This window comes from Apus apus, chromosome 1, assembly GCF_020740795.1.
Source record: "Apus apus isolate bApuApu2 chromosome 1, bApuApu2.pri.cur, whole genome shotgun sequence".
NCBI lineage: Eukaryota > Metazoa > Chordata > Aves > Apodiformes > Apodidae > Apus > Apus apus.
The window spans coordinates 22,561,082-22,583,856 of NC_067282.1; the positions used below are offsets into that span (position 1 = coordinate 22,561,082).

Sequence of the window (22,775 nt, forward strand, 5' to 3'; positions counted from 1 at the left end):
TTCAGTGGATTGCATTATTTGATCAGTTTTAACAGTCAAGTAGAGTGACTAAAAAAAGAGATAAAATACACACACTGCATTTGATATGCGTGTAGAAACACCAGACTCAATGGCTGTAGAGCCAGTCAGTTCCTTCTATTCAACACACCCCAAACACTTTACAATCCCGATGAAAGTACAGAGGAAAAATATGTTCCCCACAATGAATCAAATTAATCAAAGCCCAAGATCAATCTAAAAAAAAAAAAAGTACTCCTCGCAAAATTATGACCAAGTTTCATTACAATCTACCTCCGAGCCAGCCAAACAACTTCAGCCAACAGGGCAAAATGCCCTCCAGGATGAATTCGGATTTCAGAGCACTGCTGTGCTAACTAAACACCTACTGCCAAGCGCTGGAGCACGGATGCTAAAACGGAGCCCGCGTCCCAACAGACTGCTTCAGAATGTAACTCATACAACAATAAATGCTTTTTAAAACCGCAGCCCAGAGCACGGGGCCAGCAACACAGAGAGGCAGTAAGAGGGAAGGCGTTTCTCGTGCTATCCCGGCGCATCCCTCCCGCCCCCATCCCGGGGGTGCCGCGGCCTCGGCCCACGCGGGCAGCGCCCTGGACGGGACGGGACGGGGCAGAGCGCGGCGCTCGGAGCTGCCGAGCTCCCTGCTGCTCGCTCTCGGGGGAAAACCCGACGTCAGGTCCTCCAGCGAGTTCAGCGGGAGCCTGCTAGCGCAGGAACGCCCGCGGAGCCGGGCGCCCGACATCGCCTCAGCCTCTCCAGACCAAAGCATCCAAAACCGACTGCCGGGCGAACTCCGGGATGCCCAAGCGATACGCGAGCAGCAGCGAGCAGCAGCGAACAGCAGCGAACAGCAGCGAACAGCAGCGAACAGCAGCCTGCCCGCACCGCACCGCAGCCTGCCCGCACCGCACCGCACCAACTGGCAGCACCAGCGTCTCGGTGCTGAAGGAGAAAGGCGAGGCTCCAAGCACAGAACCTCGGGCGAGGTTCAACCGCACCCTGGGCGGGATTTTAAGCAGGTGTCCGAGGAGCTGCAGAAGAATCCTCAGCTCCCTGCCCGCAGCACGGGAGACGCTGCCCCTCGAGGGGCCGGCCCCCACGGCGGAGGGCGGGCGCTGGCCCGGCCGTCCCCTCCCACCGCCCCGCCCGAGGGGGCGCGGAGCAAGCGCAGGGAGCAGCGCGGGACGCCGCGGGCAGCGCGGCTCGGCAGCGGCTCCGCCTCCGCTGCCTGCCGGGAGCGGGCGGGGCGGGCCGGCATGGCGGCGGGGACGGGCCGGAAGCTGCGCAGCAGCGGCGGGAGCGCGGCGGGGCAGGCCGCGGGTGAGGGCCGGTGAGTGGCGGCCGCGGGGCCCGCGGGCCTTGCCTGCCGAGCGCGCGTGTGGCGGGGGCGGGGCGGCCGCGGCGGGAGGCCCCGCCGCTCGGGTCCGGGAGCGGCGGCGCGGGGAGGTGAGAGCGGGGCCGCTGCCCGGGGGCGCGGCCGGGCCTGCGCAGCGCCGTGCGGGCCCAGCCCGCGGGGCCGCGCCGGCTGCGGGGGTGCCTGGCGGGTCTCTCAATGCCGACTGAGTATTTCACGTCAGGAGCTGCGCGGCTGGGGCGTGCGGTGCCGCGGCTGCGGGAGCGGCGGCGGGGAGCGGTGCTGGTGAGGGCCGCACGTGGTGAGCTCCTGTGTGTGTGTGCGCGCAGGGATTCTCCTCTTGCGCGGCTTTCCCGGGCTCCAGCGATTGCCTCCACACGCACTGTTTCCTTCCACAGCCTTTCCGTACCGTATGGAACGTTCTGGATGCGGGTGGAAGCCCGCGGGCTTAGCGGGCGCGGGGGAGCACCCTTTGGGGCTGGAGGCCGGGCCCCCGGGCAGCGGGGCAGCGGGGCAGCGGGCTGAGGCTCCGCCTGCTCCGAGGCCCGGCCTGAACCTTCCATCCCGCAGCTGCAGCCGTGACAAGCTGCACCAGTTTAGGCTGCATTTCCCCCACTAACTCACTTGTTTTTTTTCCCCCAATGATTTGTCAGCAAAACATGCGTTCCAAGTCCTTGCATAACACCTATAAAGGCATTGAATATAAGGAGGTTTAAGAGAAATCCAACTGTAGAAGAGACTGTTAGAATAGCGGTCTAATTGCAACTTCATCAGGTTTTTTTCTGAATTTGTTATTAGTCTGTGTTAGATTTCTTACAGCAAAGGCGTTTGTGTTTTGCTTCCACTTAAGGGATATTTGCAGTTCTGCCCAGCACTTACTGGGTGCCCTGCAGAGAGTTGCTTTGTGACAGCAATGATGTCTTGTTACTGTTACACTTAGTGTAATACTTTTTGTGGCCCAAATTGTGATTTTAAAATTTTTTTACAATGACTTGAATATTTATAGTTATGAACTCAGATAAAGAAAAAAACTTAATACTCTGATTTCTTCTTGTATGAAGAATAGATAGGTAACAAATAACAGTGGATTTTTTTTCTTTTCAGACTTTTCTTTGTTTCTTCTCATCTTTTCACTATCTCCTTGATGAAGGAAAGAAGCCTTGTAGGGTGATTTACAAGAAGGTCATTTTGAAGTGTCCCTTGAGCCTTTAAACAGAGAGATGTTCTGTTCACTGTATTGTAATCAGGGTTCTGTCACTTGTTTAATGCCATTTACAGCTGATGTTTACAAGGTACGGCTCACTATTATCAAAAGGCCCAGGTCCCTTTTGCCATAAAATCACTGGCTTGGGTTGGAAAGGACTTTGAAAAGTAATTTAATCGAACTAGATCAGATTGCTCAAAGCCCCATCCAACCTGACCTTGAACACTTCCAGGGGTGGGACATCCACGACTCCTCCGGGTGATGTGTCCTAGTGTCTTATCACCTTCATTGTAAAGAATTTCTTCCTTATGTCCAATGTAAACCATCCTTGTTTCAGTTAAAAAACGTTACACTTTGTCCTGTCATTACAGGCCCTGTTAAAAAGGTTCTCCATCTTTCTTACAGGCCCTTTTAACTTTTGAAAAGCCACAGTGATGTCTCTCAGCCTGTCTTCATAGCAGAGGTGCTGCAGCCCTCTGATCATCTTTGTGGCCCTCTTCTGGACTTGCTCTAGGAGCTGTGTCCTCCCTATGTTGGGGATCCAGAGCTGGATGCAGTACTGCAGGTGGGGTCTCATGAGAGCAGAGCAGAGAGGGAGAATCACCTCCCTTGACCTGCTGGCCATGCTTCTTTTGGTGCAGCCCAGAATATGGTTGAGTTTCTGTAGTGTGAGTGCACATTGCCAGCTCATGTTGAGCTTTTCTTCCACCAGTATCCCAAAGTCCTTTTCCACAGGGCTGCTGTCAATTCCTTCATGCCCCAACCTATATTGATACCAGGGATTGCCCCAACCCACGTGCAGGACCTTGCACTTAGCCTCCTTGAACCTCATCAGGTTTGCATGGTCCCACCTCTCAGGCCAATTTTTTCTACATAGTGCAGAGATCACTGATAACTTGCTGTAATGTTACAAATACTGAAATGTACAGGCAAGCCACTTGGTACCAGTCTGTGTAGCTAGTACTGACAGACCCGTTTTATTTGCTTGTTGTTCCTATGTCTTTGAAATAAAAGGAAAATTAATATTTTTTTAATGTTTATTCATGAGTGAAATCAAAGTCTTGGACTCCAGTAGTGTAGTACTGTTGCTGGGTGACTGTATTTGGGGAAGGTACTGTACATCTCAGAACAGCACTTAAGCTTTAAAAAGAGCAGAAGTGATAGAACATAACTGAAAAAAGTAGTCACTTGCCTTTTGAGAGGGATAACAGGGAAAACGAGGAATTGTAGAGAAACAAATGTATTTTATAAAAGCAAGGCATGCTTGAAAAGGAATAACCTGCAGGTTGTTGGTGTTCTTAGCCTTTTTGAATATGTGTGCTTATGTGGTGAGAAATTGCCTAGAGTTCCAGCCTATGCTTTTTATTTACTCTGGAGAGCTAAGACTGCTTCAGGCCAAGGAACTGATGACTGGAAGGCCTCTGAATAAACTAGAGATGTTTTCTTGCAAGTTATAGCATGGAGAGTAAAGTTGTTATGTATTGCAGTGTGGTTTATATCTGCACAACTTAATAAAAACAACAAAGATAAAGTTCTTCACTAGACAAAATAAATGATAACAGAGTTGTGTCAGACTGTGATAGTGCTATTGACACCATGTGAAGAACTGGAGAGCTTGCCTTTCATGTATAGTCCAACAAGCTCTAGTACTTTGAGCTAATTTATTAATTTTTACCTGGAGTGAGCTTTGTACACATTCCAACTCTACTTTGAAAACTAAACACTTGCACTAAGGCATGTGAGTTGCTATTTGTGTTCTTACCTTCCCTTACAACCATTAGTTTTAAAAGTGAGGGTATGCTGTCTTTACATGCTGCAGCCCAGTAATTCTGAGAAGTGCTACTGAACACATGCAGAGTGTCAGCAGGACACACCATCATCTCATTTTGACCCTCTTAAGTTGCTATTGGGCTATTGCTATTAGTTGTTACATTTTCCTACTGTGCTTTTTTAATTGATGCTCTGTTGTTTTTTAGCAGTCTGGTTCAGTTCTGTAGGGTCTCTCCTTGTCCAGTATTAGAAATGGTTTTGTGTTGAGCTCGTATTTGCATAGGTCTCCAAGTATGCCTTGGGAAATTTATATTTTTTCAAAAGGACCTATAATCTGAGTTAGTGCTGTAGTGTAAGAAAGGGTTGAAAGGACATCACGGTGTGGGACAGGGTGTTACTCAGTGGAAGTAATGAAAAGAGAACAGTCATGGCTGAAGCAAAGATACTGTTATATTGGTGACTTTGAAATTCGGCTTCCTCCTGCATCTTCAAGAGATATTTATTCTAGTTATTTCTATGTGAAGTCAGCAGGAGCAGAACTGGGGCCCTGCAGTTCTAAACCTCTCGTGTTTCTCTGGCTGATTCAAGTTGTAGCTTCTGTGCCAGTGAAGGAATGGACTTAGGGAGCTGCCTCTGGATGTGTGCGATGTGTACTTGGTTCATACTGAACAAAACATGCAATAGTTACATAGCAATGATACTGTGGAAGAGCTTCAGTGTGCCAGGAAGACTGTAACATTGTTAAAAATACATTAGGAGAAGTTTCCAAAAGTGGCAGGAACAGCAGATGCCTTTCTGCAGTTAAAAAATTTTACATTAGCAAGATGAACTTTTAATAGTTTATCATGCACTAAATTCACTGCTTTGAAAGACACAGCAGTGGGGCTTTTTTGGTTAGTTGTTTTTTAATGTTCCTCAGCAGCTGTCTGGAAATATATAGGATCTTACTGTAACCATTTTTGAGGAAGTTAATTCTTTCTAAGGCTTAGATGCAGTAAGCTTAGATGCCCAGGCAAGACATCTATGTTTTTGCAAAGTAGAGTGCACTTGGAAGAGATGTGAGACCTTATAGAGTGCAAAGTCTACGTAAGTTTGCAAATTGAGGACCTACAGCTGTTAAATCTATTGTATGACTTAATGTAAACTTTTGAATTCATAATCTGCATTAGAGAACAAGTATTTTCAGTTAAGAAAATACAATTTATTCTCGCAGCAAATACAGGCTGCATTATTGTTGCTGTTTTTGTTTCCCGAATTATAATCGTATTTTTCTTTAATTGTTTTATTCACTTCTTATTTTTCAGGAGTCTTTGAAAAGTCCTTAGTGGTCATGACATTGTTACAAGTGACATAAGTTAGCCAGTGGCTCAGAATGATGGATACACAGAAGACTACAAATGGTTTGCAAGTGATTGGAGAAGGGACTGGTATAGGGAAATCGACACTCCACATGGTGGGGTATTTGGGAAAAGTCAGTTGAAACTTGTTTTATATATGTGCAAAGTTCATATTTTTTCTCTGCTTTGAGAAATTTTTAATTGGTCTTAATTTTACAAAAAAAAAACAAAAACAACTCAAAATTATTTTCCACGGAAATCTGTACCAATGGCGAAAGATTATTCTAACTATATCTGTGCCAATGATTTTTTTTTTACTGGCACTGTTTTTACAACTGTTTGCATTCCTATGAAAATTGATTTGTCTTTCAAAGATCTTGTGTTCCCAGGCAAAAAGTGTGGCTTAGTTCAAGTAAAATGAAATGTTGCATAATTTTGTTGTTGAAGATACCTTATTAAATATTTGAACACTTAAAACATAAGTTTATTTAGAACACTCTATCATACAAATATGTACCTTATAAATGCTTAAAAAACAAAATCTAGTTCACTTTTATTTTGTATTAGGTATTATATTTAGAAGTTGCACATTGGTTTTCTATCTTGGTATATGTGTATGTCTTAAATTGGGATAAGATATGAAATACATAAGTTTGTGCTGCTATTTCTTTCCTTTTTTTTTTTTTTGGTTTAGAAGTGTGATCCTGTGGAAACAACAACACATGAGTATTGTCCAGTCTGCAAAGAGAAGGGCCAGATCCAAGTTTTACGGACTTACCGCATTAATTTTCAAGAGTCCATTTTTCTTTGTGAAAATCCTCAGGTATTACATGAATTAACAGTTTTAGTTGGTTGTGCAGGAGCCTTTGTCTTCAGCAGTTACACCTCTTAAGTTCCAGATGGTGGTGGTGGGAATCAGACTTTTGAAATAGGACCCGTTTGAGTCCTTATGCTGGATGATGTTTGCCTGGATATAGACAAAAACCTAGCTACTCTGTCTACATGCAGTGTTTAGGCATAGCTGGATCCTATAAAGAATTAAAAGATATTAAAACGAATAAAGGAGAGTTTTGTTTGCCTAACAAGGGAATGTAAGTGGTACTCAATACACCTTTGTCCGAATCGGGATACGAGGCAAAACTTTGATCCGTGTAATTTATATATGACTCCAGCAGATGTGAGCTTCCTATTTTCCCTTCTTTAAGTATGGGTAATACAAATTGGTTTGTAATTATGATTACAATGATGGGGCTTTTTTCCCCTTTTAAATTTAACCTTAGGTGGATTTCTCTACTGCTGAATATTTGAGTCATGATTTTGCTGCTGCTTCCTTCTCCCCTGCTTTGTGTATGAGGGGAGGGTATAACAATCCCATATGGACTGGTGCCTTTAAAGTAGTAGCTGAAGAGTAGACTAGGTATGAGTCTTCAAGTTGCTTTTCCCATCCCACTCTTATTTTAAATAACTGTAGTATCATTCTGGGGATTGATAATAGCAGATTTGACTATATTCTGGTTGCAGAATAGATACGTATGTAAGACCCCTGTGTAATGCATCAGGATATCTTGAAAGATACCCTGCCTGTTTTGGCACCGGAAGTCTCTCAGGCACAAGATGATAATGCTAAGTCTGTATCCTAAAGGAATGGATTTAGCAGAGTAAAGGGACTCCCCTTAGCAAACTAGGTTGTTTTCAGGAATTGGAAGCACTTACTGGAAAAGTAGTGTTGATTGTCCCTGTTCTGTTTACTTCAAAATTACTTGTAAGACACTGGTTGGATAAAACACCTTTCCTGTCATATGTATGTTAAGTTTATGTATCGATTGCATTAGAATATCACTTTACAGCAGTCCTACATTCTATTTTTAGAGTATGGTTTCTACTTTTTTTTTAGCTCTTGTTCACCTGAAATTGCTTTGTAGATTTCACTGTAATTTCCTTTCTTTCCTTTAGTGTATCTACCCACTTGGTTATAAACCACTAAACAGCATAATTACTTCTGCTGATGCAGAAAATCATGAAGGTACATCTACTCATAAGAAAAGGAAATTGCATGATACCAGTGACTTTTCTCCTGTTGAATCGCATCCAAAAAAAGCAAGAACTAAAAATGTGGTCAAAGTTGAGCACACTCTCAATACAGACCATGTCGTCAGATGTTATCAGAATAGCTCATGTGTTCCCAAGTCAAGCCTACCAAATGACCAGCAGAAACCTAATAACAATGTGGAGTCTTGCATGCAGAAGGTGGATTTGGAAACAAACAACAACAACAATCAAGAAATTCCTCAGGCTTCTAGTCCCAGAACACCAGTCTTGCCAAATTCTGAACTTTGCTCAACATCTGAAATTTTGCTCAAAAATGATAAAGGTTCCCCTAATAACACAGATTTATGTCTCCAGTGGAGAAACACACATGAACTTTGTTGGTTAGATTGTATTTTGTCAGCACTGGTACACTTAGAAACTTTAAAATTTGCTCTGGCAGAAGAAAATAATGATGGAAAATGTTTACTCCAGAAACTCTTAACAAAATATAATCAAGCAACTGTGCTTCTGAATACTTGTGAAAGGACTAAAGTAAAAGGTGAGTAAAATTATCTCCTGTTTATTCATACTCAGACTGTTGTGATCTGCTGCAGATACGTGGAATTTAGTATAGTGCACTTAAATATGCCTCCATTCTATTTCAAGATCTCAAAATAATGAGTTACAACTCATTCCCATGAATTTGCAGAGTAGTATTCTTTATCCAGTAGAATGCTGGTAACCTCCAGAATTGTTTTTCTTTGAGCAAACTTGCACACTTTGAAAGCAGTTTGAAGCACCAAGCATCTCTTGAATTTTTTTTTTGTATCCCACATAGAGAATTTCTGAATGGTTTATATAATTGAACCTTACTTTCACAGAATCGCAGAATCACCAAGGCTGGAAAAGACCTCCAAGATCATCAAGTCCAGCCTATGACCAACACCACCACATCAGCTAGACCATGGCACCAAGTGCCACATCCAGCCTTTCTTGAACACATCCAGGGACGGTGCCTCCACCACTTCCCTGGGAAGTCCATTCCAATGTCTAATCACCCTCTCCATGAGGAAGTACTTCCTAATATCCAACCAAAACCTTCCCTGGAGCAGCTTGAGGCTGTGCCCTCTTGTCTTGTTGCTAGTTGCCTGGAAAAAGAGCCCAGCCCCCACCTGACTACAGCCTCCCTTCAGGTAGTTGAAGAGATTGATAAAGTCTCCCCTGAGTCTCCTCTTCTCCAGGCTAAACAACCCCAGCTCCCCCAGCCCTGTAAGACTTTCCCTCTAGTCCTTTCACCAGCCTTGTTGCTCTCCTCTGGACCTGCTCCAGCACCTCAATACCCTTCTTGAAGTGAGGGGCCCAGAACTGTACAGAACTTGAGGTGAGGCCTCACCAGTGCTGTGTACAGGGGGAGAGTCACATCCCTGCTCCTGCTGGCCACACTATTCCTGATACAAGCCAGGATGCCATTGGCCTTCCAGGCCACCTGGACACACTGCTGGCTCATGTTTAACCAGTTGCCAGCCAGTAATCCCAGGTCCCTCTCTGCTGGGCTGCTCTCCAGCCACTCCTCCCCAAGCCTGTAGCGCTGCCTGGGGTTATTGTGGCCGGAGTGCAGCACTCTGCACTTGGTCTTCTTGAATTTCATGCCATTGGCCTCGGCCCATCGACCCATCCTGTCCAGGTCGTCCTGCAGCTTCTTCCTACCCTCCGGCAGATCGACATTCCTCCCAACTTGGTGTCATCTGCGAACTTACTGAGGGTGGACTCAATCCCCACATCCAGGTCATCAATAAAGATGTTGAATAGGACTGGGCCCAGTACTGATCCCTGGGAGACACCACTGGTCACCAGACACCAGCTGGATGCAGCTCCATTCACCATCATTCTCTGGGCCTGGTCATCCAACCAGTTTTTGACCCAGTGAAGGGCATACCTGTCCAAGCTGTGGACTGCTAGCTTCTCCAGGAGGATGCTGTGGGAGACTGTATGAAAGGTCTTGCTGAAGTCGAGGTAGACCACGACATCAGCCTTCCCCTCATCCACTATGTGGGTCACCCAGTCATAGAAGGAAATGAGATTGGTCAGGCAGGACCTTCCTCTCCTAAACCCGTATTGGCTGGACCTGATCCCCCTGGTTGTCTTCTACATGCTGCTTGGTGGCACTCGGGATGATCTGTTCCATAATCTTGCCAGGCACCAGGGTCAGGCTGATAAGCCTATAGTTCCCTGGATCCTTCCAGCCCTTCTTGTGGATGGGTGTCACATTGGCCAACCTCCAGTCATCTGGGACCTCCCCAGTCAGCCAGGATTGGTGATAAATGATTGAGAGTGGGTTAGCCAATTCTTCCGCCAGCTCCCTCAGCACCCTAGGATGAATCCCATCTGGACCCATGGACTTGTTGGGATCTAAGTGGCACAGCAAGTCCCTAACTACTTCCTGCTGGATTACAGGAGGGGGATTCTGCTCCCCATCCCTGTCTACCAACTCCGGAGCCCAGTTGTCCTGAGGGTAGCTATTCTTTTTGTTAAAGACTGAGACAAAGCAGGTGTTAAGTACCTCAGCCTTTTCCTTGTCCTCTGTTAGTAAGTTCCTCCCTCCCCCCTCCCTGATCCAATAGGGAATGGAAGATTTTCCCTGACCCTCCTTTTGTTATTAATGTATTTATAAAAGCATTTTTATTATCCCTTGCAGAGATGGCTAGTTTAAGTTTTAGCTGCGCTTTTGCATCTCTTAATTTTCTTTCTACATGCCCTTACAATATCCTTGAATACTTCCTGATTCACCTGCTCCTTTTTCCAAAGTTGATACACTCTTTTTATTTCTGAGTTCTTGTAACAGTTCCCCACTCAACCAGACTGGTCTTCTTCCCGCTGGCTTCTTTTTCAGCACACGGGGACAGGTGCTCCTGCAACTTTACAATTTCATTCAAAGTAAGCCCAGCCTTCCTGGGCTCCTTTGTTTTTGAGAGCTGCTTCCCAAGGGACTCCCCAAACCAGTGTCCTGAAGAGACAAAAGTCCAAGGTAGAGGTTTTGCTGACGACCCTCCTAACTTCACCACATACTGAAAATTATATCATGGTTGCTATGCCCAAGATGACCTCCAGCCACTACATCTTCCACCAGCCCTTCCCTGTTCATAAAAAATACTCCTGGTAGGCTCACCAGTTGCAGCTTTATTTCCTTCCCCTCTTCTGGCTGACTTATTAGGATGTTATTCCAATCTTAATCTTAAAAATAATTTCTGTTGTGGTTTATATCCTTGTATATAAATGGGCAGTTGCCTTGTCACACCAAAAATAGTAAAGCTGGGAACTTATTTTGTCTTCTGGCTCCAGCTGCACTTGTGGAAGGAATGCTTCCCCTGAGGTCTGTAAGCTGTGCTGTGGATGATAGTGCTTCCTAACCTGTTTCAATCAAAATTAAGTCAAAGGCATTAACCTGATTCATATTGTTTGGAAGGGGTTAGTAAGTACTCACATGGGCGGCTTAAGAGGTTCCAAGAGTGTAAACTCCAAGCTGGGGGCAACCTTCCAGGCAGCACCACTGGAGCCAGAGGAGAATGTATCACTAATCTACTAGTATGGCCTTTGTTAATTTTCCATACTATGGATTCAGTTTGAAACTCTTAAACTAAGATCTGTTTTTCTTACTCCTCTTGAACTGACCCCTTGGTGTCTGAAGTCTAAACTTCCAAGATATTATCTGTTAGAGAGTTGATAGATCTTTAGTTAGTCAATAACTTTCATGAATTATTTTCTTGTCAACAGACGTGCTGGGAAATGTTTGTTTGGATATATAAACTGTAGTCTCAGAAAAACAGTAGATAACTTGAAGAATATAGTATCTTTCCTGGGAAAAATAATAGGTGTATCAAAAAGGGTTTCAGCCACTGTGTGGCAGAAAAAACAGAGGGGAAAAAAATTCCAAAAATCTTCTGAAGAAGTTCGTATATTGTGCTTGCTAGAAAGCCAGGCTTCTTGATAGCTGTATTCAGCTGTTACCTGGAAGCCCTCTACCATCACAGAACCTGGTATGTTTTTCTTTCCCCTCTGTTGTACTGTGTTTCCAAAGAGTCTCTGGTGTGCAAGAACCCTTAAATGGGGATGTTAGGTGTTGGAATGTAGTATGGTTTGAGATAACCCTTTTAATTTCCAGGAGGTGCTGCAAAACAAATCAGTTTCTTCCAGCAGGATTGGGGACTGGGTGAAAAGTTGTTGTAGAAAATAGGTGTAGTGTTTTTTTGTCCTTCTCTGTAATTTGACAGCATCTTTTACATTTAGTTCTTTTTAAAAACAAAGCAATAAAGCTGCAAGAAACTTAACCTCTTATATATACATAGGTTTTATAAGTAAGAAATACTTTCCATAGGTGTTCTAAATCTTTAATTTGTGCAAGTTAGGATCAGAATTTTGCAGTAGAAGTTAGGGTCTTGCATTCTTGCTTAAAGAATGTAGTTGTGTATTAACAATGTAACTTGTAAATTTAAAATACATAGTAAGATACATAGTGTACACTGTTTAAAAATATAATTGTAATTTTAAAGACTGACTTAGGAAATTATTATTTAACCTGGAAAAGAGCATTTAGATTTTTTAATTACTAATTGTATGACACAAAGCATGTAAGTAGATTTTTGCACTTCTGATTGTAATGTTTGAATTTTAGTATCTACTTTTAATCTCTGAATCTCCAGTGTTTGTAATGTTTGGTTAGGTTATCCTTAAATGTCATTACTATCTAACTATTGGTTTAGATGCTTTGCCGTAATTTAAGTCAGCTTGGATAATTTCTAGTTAGCAGACTGCAGTAAAATGTCAATAACTTCTGTAAATTCTTCTCTAGTTTTCAAATCAATTAACACCAAACATTGGCTCTTTTACCCATAGCTTTAGGCTAGTAGGTTATTATGAAAGGCATCAGTTTGCACAGAACGAATGCATATGTACGTTAAAGGGTGGGGCTGTCACACTTAAATGTGTGTTATGTACATATGTATATGTATTATTAAATATGTATTATGTACACATACGTATGTGTTTTTTTTATTTCAGATGTTCTTCCAAAGGCAGAATCTCATCTCAATGAAATCAGAAACATAATTTTTACACAGCTTCAACCTTTGCTTAGGAATGAATTGGGTGAGTAATTAGTGCAGCCTCTCAGTATTCACTTCCAGGAAACTCTACATGTAAAGCCTTGTGTTATGTCCATACATAAAAATAGTATGTAAATATGCATCCCAGAGGATGCAAATACTTCTTATTTTTTTAATTGGTGCCATACACATACTTTACAGTGTTATCAGCTGTTTTGTCCCTTGACTGTTTCTGACTTTGTAGAGAACATTTTCTTGTCTTTGTAACTCTGCTGTGGTCATGAAATTGTCTGTGATAACAACCTAATAACATGGTTCGGTCCTTTTGTTGTGAGGATTAGACATGCAGCCTTGATGGGATAACTGGAATTAAATCATAGCAATAAGCTTATCTTCTTCCTAATTTGAACTACTTAAACCTGATTTCAAATATTCAGTGACTTCTTTTCTGTCTCATCTCTGAAGGTAAGAAGGATAGTCCAGTGTTTGCTCTCCCTCTGCTCTTAAAACTGGATCAACAAGCTGAGAAGCTATTCTTGCATTCATTTTCATGGAAGTTTGAATGTGTATGTTGTGGCTACAAATATCAGGACCGGTAAGATTCTTATTTAAGTAGCTTCTATATAACTGCTCTACCTCTACTTTTTAAATCTGCTTATAATAGTTGATCTTCTCCAGATCTCTAGGTTTTATACAGCTTAAGCTTGTTGGTGAGGTTTTATGTGATCCCCTTTTTTAGGCTAGTGTTTGCAAATAATTTACTGCTATGTGCTGTCTTAGGAAACCATGTTATCACTTAACGAAGAAAGAAGTAGCAGGTAACTGTGTGAGTCTCTGGCCGTGTTTGCTGTCATGGTTTGGGCCCAACACGATAACAAAAGAACAGCCCCATGACCGCTCACTCAACTCCCCCACACGCACTCTGGGATGAGGAGGACAAAGCTCCTGGGTTGAGACAAAGGACAAGGAGGGTTCTTCACCAGTTAAGGTCCCAGGCAAAACAGACTCAACTTGGGTGAAAAAAATAATAATTTAATTTCACACTAATCAAACACACACAGGACACAGACAACACAAAGAGCAGTGCTTGCATATGTTACCCCACCCCTCTCTTCTTCCTGGGCCCAAATCACTTTGTTCCCGGTTTCTCTCCCTCCTTCCCCCCAGCAGCACAGGGGGACAGGGGATGAACCTAGTCAGTTCACAGGCTGGTGGTTCTTGCCGCACCATCCTCCTCAGGAAGAAGAATTCCTTACACTCCTCCCCTGCTTCCCCACGGGATCCCTCCCATGGGAAAGAGTCCTCCACGAACCTCTCCTTCATGAGTCCTTCCCACGAGGTCCAGAGCTGCTCCAGCCTGGGCTTCCCACAGAGTCACAGGCTCCTTCAGGAACAAGCTCCCCTGGCGCCGGGGTCTTCCAAAGCTGCGTAATCAGAGTCCACAGGCAGCAAATCCTCTGGCCACAAAATCCAAGTCCACTGGCCCAAGTTCACCCCTCCTGGTGCCTTCAGGGAATGTTTTACCACATTCCTCCACGAGTGCAGGGGGACAGCCTGTCATCTCACCATGGGTTGCCGGGAAACTTCTGCTCGGGCACCTTCTTCCCCTTTGTCCTCACCAACCACCAGCACCGCTCTCCTTCCCCAGCACTGCTCTGGCAGAGCTCTTCTCCCTCAAGTGCTTCTCTGCTCAGGTGTTACAGTTGTTCTTCCATATGTTAATGGCTGAGGTGCATCTGTTGTCCTTCTAATGGCTCCTTGGCTGGGTTTGGAGCAGGGGGAGCTTCTCAGCTTCTTAAGGGAGCCACTCCTGTGGCCCTTCCCGTGCTGCGAACAAACCCACCAAACCAGAACACTCGCTATGATATTTTGACAAGTATAGAAGTTGTTGTTGTTCTAAAGAATGCAGTACACTTTTGCTGCTGAAAAATATTTGTAATATTAATTTGGATTACAAAGAAACAGATTCTCTCTAATAATTTATCTATTTTAAAATAGTCTTACTGGGAAGTAACTTACTGAAAATTGATCTAGGTCTGTGTAGCTGCAGGTACAAGCTAGTCATTTAGCCTCCTTTTAGCAGAAAAAGAGAGACACCTTCAGAAGACAGCACACTGTGCTTGAAAAATACCTGTTTCTCTCCACTATCTTAGGTTTATACAATCAAATTCTAGATCCTCAAGTGAGGTGAGGTTAATGAAATCTTCTGCACTGTCAGCTAACGTGTAGTCCTGGATAATAGGATGTGTTCAAGAGCCTTTGTCACTCTGTGGGTTTTTTAAAAAGTTAAAAAAATCTAGATTAGGTTGTATATAAAGGAAGTCTTTTCTGTGGCTAATGAATTAATAAACTATGTTATTTCACTTTAATATCTCATACATTGTATTTTCATACAATATAACCTCTGTGTAATCTCAGTTCTGAATGTACTGTTTTTTGAAAACAAGACCTTGTATAACATCTGATGTAATTTGCTAGCACTTCCTCCTTGAGGTCTGCATTAGCTAGTAGAGTATGCACATCCTGGTACAAGCTCTGTCTTATGTTAGAAAGGAAACAGAGATAACATGTTAAGGGAGAAAGAGCAAATACTGCAAAATTGAAGGCCACAGAGCTGCTGAGAACAGAGGGTGACTGATAACTCTTTGGCAGATCTGAATTCAGTGCTGACTTGGATGTGATGCAGTCACAGGGGAATTTGTAGAAATGGCAGGAATATGAATAGAATTTGGCTTTGTCTTAACATTTAACATTTTTTTTTCTCCTAGTAAAGTATGTATTTTCATTGTTTTCTGATCAACAACTCAATTAACTCTTTTTTTTCATGTGTGTGTGTTTCCAGAGTTAGGAAAACACTAACAACATTCACAAATATAATCCCCCATTGGCATCCACTTAATGCTGTTCATATTGGACCATGTAATAACTGCAGTGATAGATCTCAAAGAAGACAGATGATACTGGAAAAGTAAGTTTGAGTACATAATCTTGAAAATAAAATATATAAAAAATGTACTGAAGGTATCACTTTCAAAACCAAACTATTATCTTGAGTTTACAGAGATTTAAAACTCTGATAAATGCTAATTTTAAAAGATTTTAAGTAATTCTTAAATGCTGAGGTGGCAAATGATGTTTAATAAGCCTGAAACATAGAGCAGTGTTTAACATGCTGACCAACGTCAGCTTTTCTAAAACCCCTGTTGTCTGTTCATATATGTTTACTAGTTTGACTTGGGAACAGTGTCCTTTCCTTCTGTAGTTATGGCATAGTTGTCTCCTATTTTTTTCACCTTTTTCTCACTCCCAAAATTCCTTATGTGCTTGTGTTTCTTCCCCAAATCTATAACAAAATGGAATATCCAGTTGGGATATTCTTTTCCCTTGACTACCATACACTCTGAAGAGCCCTGTGTGGAAGTAGAATAGTAAGAGCAGGACTGCATACTCTTTGAGATGCCTTACTTTTTCACTAGGAACTTTTGCCACTATTTTGTTGTAATAAACTGATTCTTTATTGTTTCTTTATTAGAATACCCTCAATATTAATGGTACATTTTGTAGAAGGCTTGCCACATAACAACCTGAAGAGCTATTCATTTCAGTTTGAAGAAGACACCTACCAAATAACATCTGTTGTTCAGTATCAAACAAATAAGAACCACTTCATAACCTGGGCTTTGCATCCTGATGGTAAGAACCATAAATTTGGTTATAATTCTTCATGAGTTTACAGCAAATAGTGTTTAATGTGTTACTGCAATAGTTTCAACAGTCTTCATATAATAAAAGGGATTTATTTTGTCTGTCTTCTAAACTTCATGTTAAAGTTTTATGAAAAACTGTGGGAACTTTGTTATTCAGGGTGAAGGTTTCAGTTTGGTGTAACTGATTTCTTCAGCAGTGTTCTGTCCTACCCTGTACTCGGTGCCAAAAGTTATTTGGGTAGAGTTTTAAACTTGTAAAAGTTTAAAAATATGGTCTGAGCATGGTTCTGGGACAAATGATATTGGTTACTTTTAACCTATTATTGGCTGGAAGTTAGGGAACCTATGGAACTACCAGGATTAATGAAGTTTCTTGTAATTTCTGAAATGTACTGCACCTGAGGCACAATACTATGTTAGTAGCATTATTAATGGTATGATGATTGTACCATTGATAGGAACTCTATAATCACAGAAGGTGAAAAGTTGATATTTTGATTCTTGTGCTTCTGTAGGGAGAATGGAATGCAGTCTTAACAAGTGTTCTGACAACACAAGAATTGTCTAAATTGTACTGCCAGAGTTTTAAGAAGAAACAGGAAGAGCAAGTAACTGTGAAGTGCCTTGTTAGGAACATCCTATACATGATATATATTTATTTTTAAATTCTTAAAGCTGCAAAATATTTGCTCATGATCTATGAACGACTTGCAGATGGTGAGGCAGACTATTAAAATGAGCAGTTTCTTTTAAATCCCCGTGCCTCTCACCCAAGAAATGTAAAAGTCTACAGAGGAACTTAATTTGAGAGATAGCTCTTCACTCAGACCTATGTGGGTCTTACAGAGTCATCAGAGTTGCAAGGGACCTCTGAAGATCATTTATAAAACAAATGTCTTTGAAGATATTTATAAGTGTTTATGAGATCCCCCCTCAGTCTCCTCTTCTTCAGGCTAAGTTGACCCAGCCTTTCTTCATAGGGCAGATGCTCCATTCCTCTAATAATTGTTGTGGCCCTGAACTGGACTCTCTAGTAGTTCTTTATCCTTTATGAACTGGGGAGCAGAAAATTGCACACAGTACTTCAAATGCAGCTTCACCAGGACAGAGTAGAGGGGGAGGAGAACCTCCCTCAACCTGCTGGCCACACGCTTCTTAATGCACACCAGGATGCCATTAGCTTTCTTGGCTGCCAGGGCACATTGTTAGCGCATGGTCAGCCTGTTGTCCACTAGGACCCCGAGGTCCTTCTCCCCAGAGCTGCTCTCCAGCAGATCAGCTCCCAACCAGTACTGACATGGGTTATTCCTACAGTGCAGTAGCCCACACTTGCCCTTGTTGAATTTCATTAAGTTTCTCCCTGCCCAACTCTCCAGTTGGTCCAGGTCACACTGGATGGCACAGCCCTCTGGTGTGTCAGCCACCCCTCCCAGTTTGGTATCATCAGCCAACTTGCTGAGGATACCCTCTGTCCCCTCATCCAGGCCATTAAGGAATATATTGAACAGGGCTGGACCGAGTACCAATCCCTACTAGACACAAGTCTCCAGCTAGACTCTGCCCCAGTTACCACAACTCTGATCTTTGTCCTTCAACCAATATCCAATCCACTTCATTGCCCTATCATCCAGTCCATACTTTTTTAGTTTTGACTGTGAGGATGCTGTGGGGGACAGTCTTGAAAGCCTTGCAGAAATCAAGGTAGGCCACATCCACTGCTCTACCCTCATCTATCCATCCAGTTATGCCATCAAAGAAGGCTATCAGATTGGTCAAGCATGACTTCCCCTTGGTGAATCAATTCTCACTACTGCTGATGACCCTCTACCTCAACATGCTTTGAGATGGCACAAAAGAACCAGCTGTTCCATCATCTTTTCAGGGATGGAGGTGAGGCTGACTGGTCTGTAGTTACCTGTATCCTCTATCTTGCCCTTCTTGAAGACTGGAGTGACATGGGCTTTTCTCCAGTCCTCAGGCATCTCTCCTGTTCTCCACAACTTGCCAAAGATGATGGAACACGGTCTAGCAATGACTTCTGCCAGCTACCTCAGCACTCTCAGGTCCATCCTGTTGGGGCCCATGAATCTGTGGATGTCCAGTTTACTTAGTCTGTAACTCAATCATCTTCAACCAAGGCAAGGTCTTCCTTTCACCTCACTTCCTCTGTGGTCTTGAAGGTCTGGGACTCTTGAGGGTCAGCCTTAGCAGTGAAGACAGAGACAAAGAAAGCATTCAGCAGCTCTGCCTTCTCCATATCTTCCATCACCACGGCACCCACTTCATTCAGCAGCGGGCCCACATTTTGTTTCAGACAAGATGTCAGCATTATTAACTCAGACAAATATCTTAGTGTTTTTTTTTTTTTTCGTTTACCTACTCTGACTTTTAATGATATTGCTGCAAATTCTGCTTGTGTGGAAATCTCCCCATTTTTCCTGATGATAAATGGAGAATGGAGAGATGAATGGAGAATGAAAGAATGGAGAAAAACCCCTTTATGTTCTGCTTGTCAGAGAAATGGGTTAAGCAAAATATTAGACAAATGTCTGAAGATAGTGATTTCAATTTTAAAAGTCTTTGAGTCTTTACACTGGTTGCTGTTTATTTTTCAGGAACTTGGCTTGAATGTGATGATTTAAAGGGGCCATATTGCAAGAGATACACAAGATTTGAAGTTCCTCCTTCAGAGATTCATATTGTTATCTGGGAAAAGAAAACATCCCGTGTGTCAGAAGAATTGAATGCACAGTTCCAGAGTAAAAATATTGAAGATTTTCATCTTAATAATGTACAGCCAAATTCCACAGTGTTGCGTTGTGGTGTTGTTAACGCTGTAGATGAAATACCTGCAGAACATCACAAAGAGGATTCTGTAAGAACTCCAGATCAGAAACAGCAGCAGGTAGCTGAGGATGAAAATAGTGTTCATCATGGCTTGGAAAATGTGGCACATGATGATCTTCTAACACTGATGCTTGAAGAAATTCAAGTTGACTCAGAAGGTAAATCGCAGTCAAATGGACAGATGGTGGGAAATAACCTTGTTGAAATGGGCACACTGCAATGGGGGGAGTTAGCTTTTTCACCTAGCACTCCATATAAAGGAGAGTTTGTTGGAACTAGTCTAGCTATGAACAACAAAGCAACATTATATGAAAATTCCAGCATATGCTTGCCTCTAGAAGAGTTGAACCTAGCAAGTATTACTCCTCCTGTGCCCAGAAAACATGACCCAGATCCAGCTGACTTAGTGCTTGCTCAAAGAACAGACGACAGAGCTAATTTACCTAACAGAACTAATTTACTTACCAGAGAACACAGGTTAAATTCAGAGCTACAGCTAAATAAGAAGTTGTCACCAGTAGAGAATATTATGCAAAAGTCACCTGACTTGAAAGATGCAAGCAAAACTGTAGTTAATTCTCAGGTTGCCAATTCTGCTGCTGCCAATAATTCCTTTCAGCCTTCACACAAAGACCAAAAAAGAGGATTTGTAGGAAGCTGGGCAAAGAAACTATTAACCAAGAACACTTCTTTTATGCCTTCAAGTGCCTCAGCTCTCAAGAATGAGAGAAGTTGTACAACTCCCTCAATACAAAAAGTAAGTGAAATGCGGTTGCCAGTTAAGGGAGCAAGTCACTTTGGTGGATTTCAAAGCAGAGGTACAAACAGAACAACTGAGACTCGAAAGCCAGTGGCTCCTCAGAGTAGTAATACTCATCCTTTATCAAGTGTCAGAGGTTTCTCTCAAAGCGCTCATCTTCCAACAGCAAGTCATACCACTGTAAAAGGTCCAACTTGGAATAAATCAGGAAGTACTTTGGGTAGCTCAGGTAATGTGACTCAGCTCCATTCACCTAGCTGTAACTCTGGGAAGGCAGAGATGTCAGATAGTGACAAAACAAGAAAACTTCGCCTAAAGCTGTTAAAAAAACTGAATGCTAAAAAGAAGAAGTTGGCTTCACTGGATAGGCTGGCAGTGGAACAGATGAAGTGTGGAAACCCTGTGAGTGGAGATGTGAGCACCCCATCACAGGCTGCTTCTCACAGTGACAGTGAATTACTGCAGAGCTTTTTAAGGGAACTGCAACATCAGATGGACGTTGCAGATAAAGAATCTGAATTTAATGCAAACTCTGTATCAGGGTGCAGTAGCCATAATAGCAGTGATGAAATACTGGCAGAACTTCTGTCCCCTACTTCAACTGTTGCTTCCTTAGAGGCACCCAGAAGTGAAGATGAATGTATGTACATGGAAATGGTGGATAGCAATGTTGCAGCAACAGTGACTGATGAGAAGTCCAGTGTGCCACATCCAGCTGTGACAAACGAGGACCACAACTATTACAGTCCTTTGAAGGAAAGTTACTCAGAACTTCATGCAATAAGCAAACCCAGTGTGAAAAAACTTGCTTTTGAAAGCCCTGTGAGGGAAGATATCCTTGAAGACCTGTTCTCCATTTCAGCACCTAGCTCAATGGCAGGTGACATAGATGTACCTCATTTTGATGAAACTCTGTTTGAAACTTGGTAAATATTAAGTTTTGTTGTTTTAAGTATTTTTCAATATTATGTATATTTTGAAACAAAGCACTATTAAATTATGTTTTCTAACTAATTTAATTGCACACTGGATGTACTTGAACAATGTACATTTGAAGTATTTTTTTTCTTATAATTTTACTGTAGCTGACAAATAAGGTTTTTATGCATTTTATTTTTCTGAGAAGCAGTTATTTTAGCTGTCAGATATGATTTTTAATTAAAAGCTCCTGTGAGTCTTAATTTTTGCTGCTTTTAGTATGGAAAACTTATCCATATTCTACAGAGTTGAAGAAATAATACATTTCAGTAGTCTTGACAATGGAATGGTGTTAGAAATTTTTCAGGTAGTAGCAATTAATTTTACAGGATCATCCAACTCCTGAAGTCTTTTTGTCTGACTTTTTTTTTAAAAAAGTACCTTCCCTAATCAGGGATGTTTGCATCCTTTGATACAGAGATCATTTGCAACACTAAACTCGAGGCTGGTGTTCAGTTAGGAACGCTGCTCCTCTCAGAATGACAGTTCTAACAAGCTCACCCTGATCTTTACACCCTTTGGATACATTGCAGAAATTTTCATGTCTAAATTTTCATGGCATGTATTGAGTTTTTATCGTGGGTAACTGAAAATGTAACTTGACAAGATATTCTTCTAAGCCAGTTTATTTTTTAAAGTAAAACTAATAAGATTTGGGCCAGAGTTTGCAGCACTAAGAAATATCAGATGTAGCTTTTAATTACTCATAGCTGCAAATTCACTAATAAAAGAAATAAAGTTAACTGTAAGCTAGCAGCCATTTCTGTTCTTGCTAGCAGGAGAGGCGAGGTCAATAGGAAGAAAGTAATTGGAAAAGGTGACAAGACAGCAGTGAATAAGCAGAGGGATTCACATCTTGGTGTTTCTGGATTTGTACAGCTTTCATTTTGCTAGATGGGAGTCTTTTAAATTCATAGACAGAGCTGAGGGGATTATATGCTAAATTAGATTAGCTGCACATTTTTCTTGTACTCAGAAATAACAGGGGTTTTGTCAGCCAGTCTTTGTTTCAGCCATTTTTAGAGATATTCTGCATTTTTTCATTAGTTTAGATCCCAAGTTCAAAATAAGTCCTCAGTCTTCCTCTCCCAGGATGCAGTTGAACACAATTATAATTACAGGGCATGGCTACAGATCTAAATAGTCCTAAGATTGCTTGAACCAGGTTCAAAAAGTGTTTGAAAACTGTCAGTGGCACTGGACTCACCTTGCCAAGCTATTTCTCTTGCAGTTACAGACCTGTTTATCAAACTGGCACTTCAGATAATAAATGGTTTCATTCTTGTAATAAAAGTCTTCATAAAGAACTTGAGCCTCTTCTTTGTTTTAAGTGTTGTAACTGGTAATGTTACAATAGAAAACAAACCAATGGATTCTGAATGCAAAGGGCCAGTGTACTGATGGTGAAATGATTTCCTGCTTGTGAATTCCCTTATTTAAAAAACGAAACAAACCCAACAAAATGAACTCACCAGACTTAGAGTTTGCCTTGTCAGTGAATAAAATAGATGTCTCAGCAAGACATGAGGGAAGAGGATTTGTGGAATTTTGTAACCAGTGTTTTCTACATATGCAAATGAGTAAAGAGCAGAGTGTCTCACCACCACGACTACCTGTTGCAGAGGTTTCCCTGAGCAGGGGCAGGTGCCATCGCTGACTGACTGGATTGC

General features: G+C 42.3%; 1 protein-coding gene across 4 annotated transcripts; it reads left to right on the forward strand.

The window, feature by feature from the left end:
- Positions 1-1,311: 1,311 nt before the first annotated feature.
- On the forward strand, positions 1,312-22,412 carry USPL1 (ubiquitin specific peptidase like 1). 4 transcript variants are annotated; one of them, XM_051608312.1, is made up of 9 exons: positions 1,312-1,351; positions 5,654-5,820; positions 6,381-6,509; positions 7,640-8,273; positions 12,770-12,856; positions 13,279-13,408; positions 15,656-15,781; positions 16,346-16,506; positions 19,136-22,412. In XM_051608312.1, the coding sequence occupies exons 2-9, from the start codon at positions 5,722-5,724 to the stop codon at positions 21,055-21,057; spliced, it is 3,288 nt and encodes a 1,095-aa protein (XP_051464272.1). In that variant the 5' UTR covers positions 1,312-1,351; positions 5,654-5,721; the 3' UTR covers positions 21,058-22,412. The 4 variants fall into 4 exon arrangements, with proteins under 4 accessions (XP_051464272.1, XP_051464271.1, XP_051464270.1 ...); XM_051608311.1 differs by lacking the exon at positions 1,312-1,351 and adding an exon at positions 1,706-3,144; XM_051608310.1 differs by lacking the exon at positions 1,312-1,351 and having other exon boundaries at positions 1,706-5,820.
- Positions 22,413-22,775: the final 363 nt, after the last annotated feature.

Excerpts from the sequence above, each read along its gene's own strand:
- USPL1 (XM_051608312.1), top strand. The coding sequence starts at position 5,722 with ATGATGGATACACAGAAGACTACAAATGGTTTGCAAGTGATTGGAGAA. Across the intron at positions 6,510-7,639 it reads TTCTTTGTGAAAATCCTCAG|TGTATCTACCCACTTGGTTA; the intron begins GTATTACATGAA and ends TCTTTCCTTTAG. Across the intron at positions 13,409-15,655 it reads GGCTACAAATATCAGGACCG|AGTTAGGAAAACACTAACAA; the intron begins GTAAGATTCTTA and ends GTGTGTTTCCAG.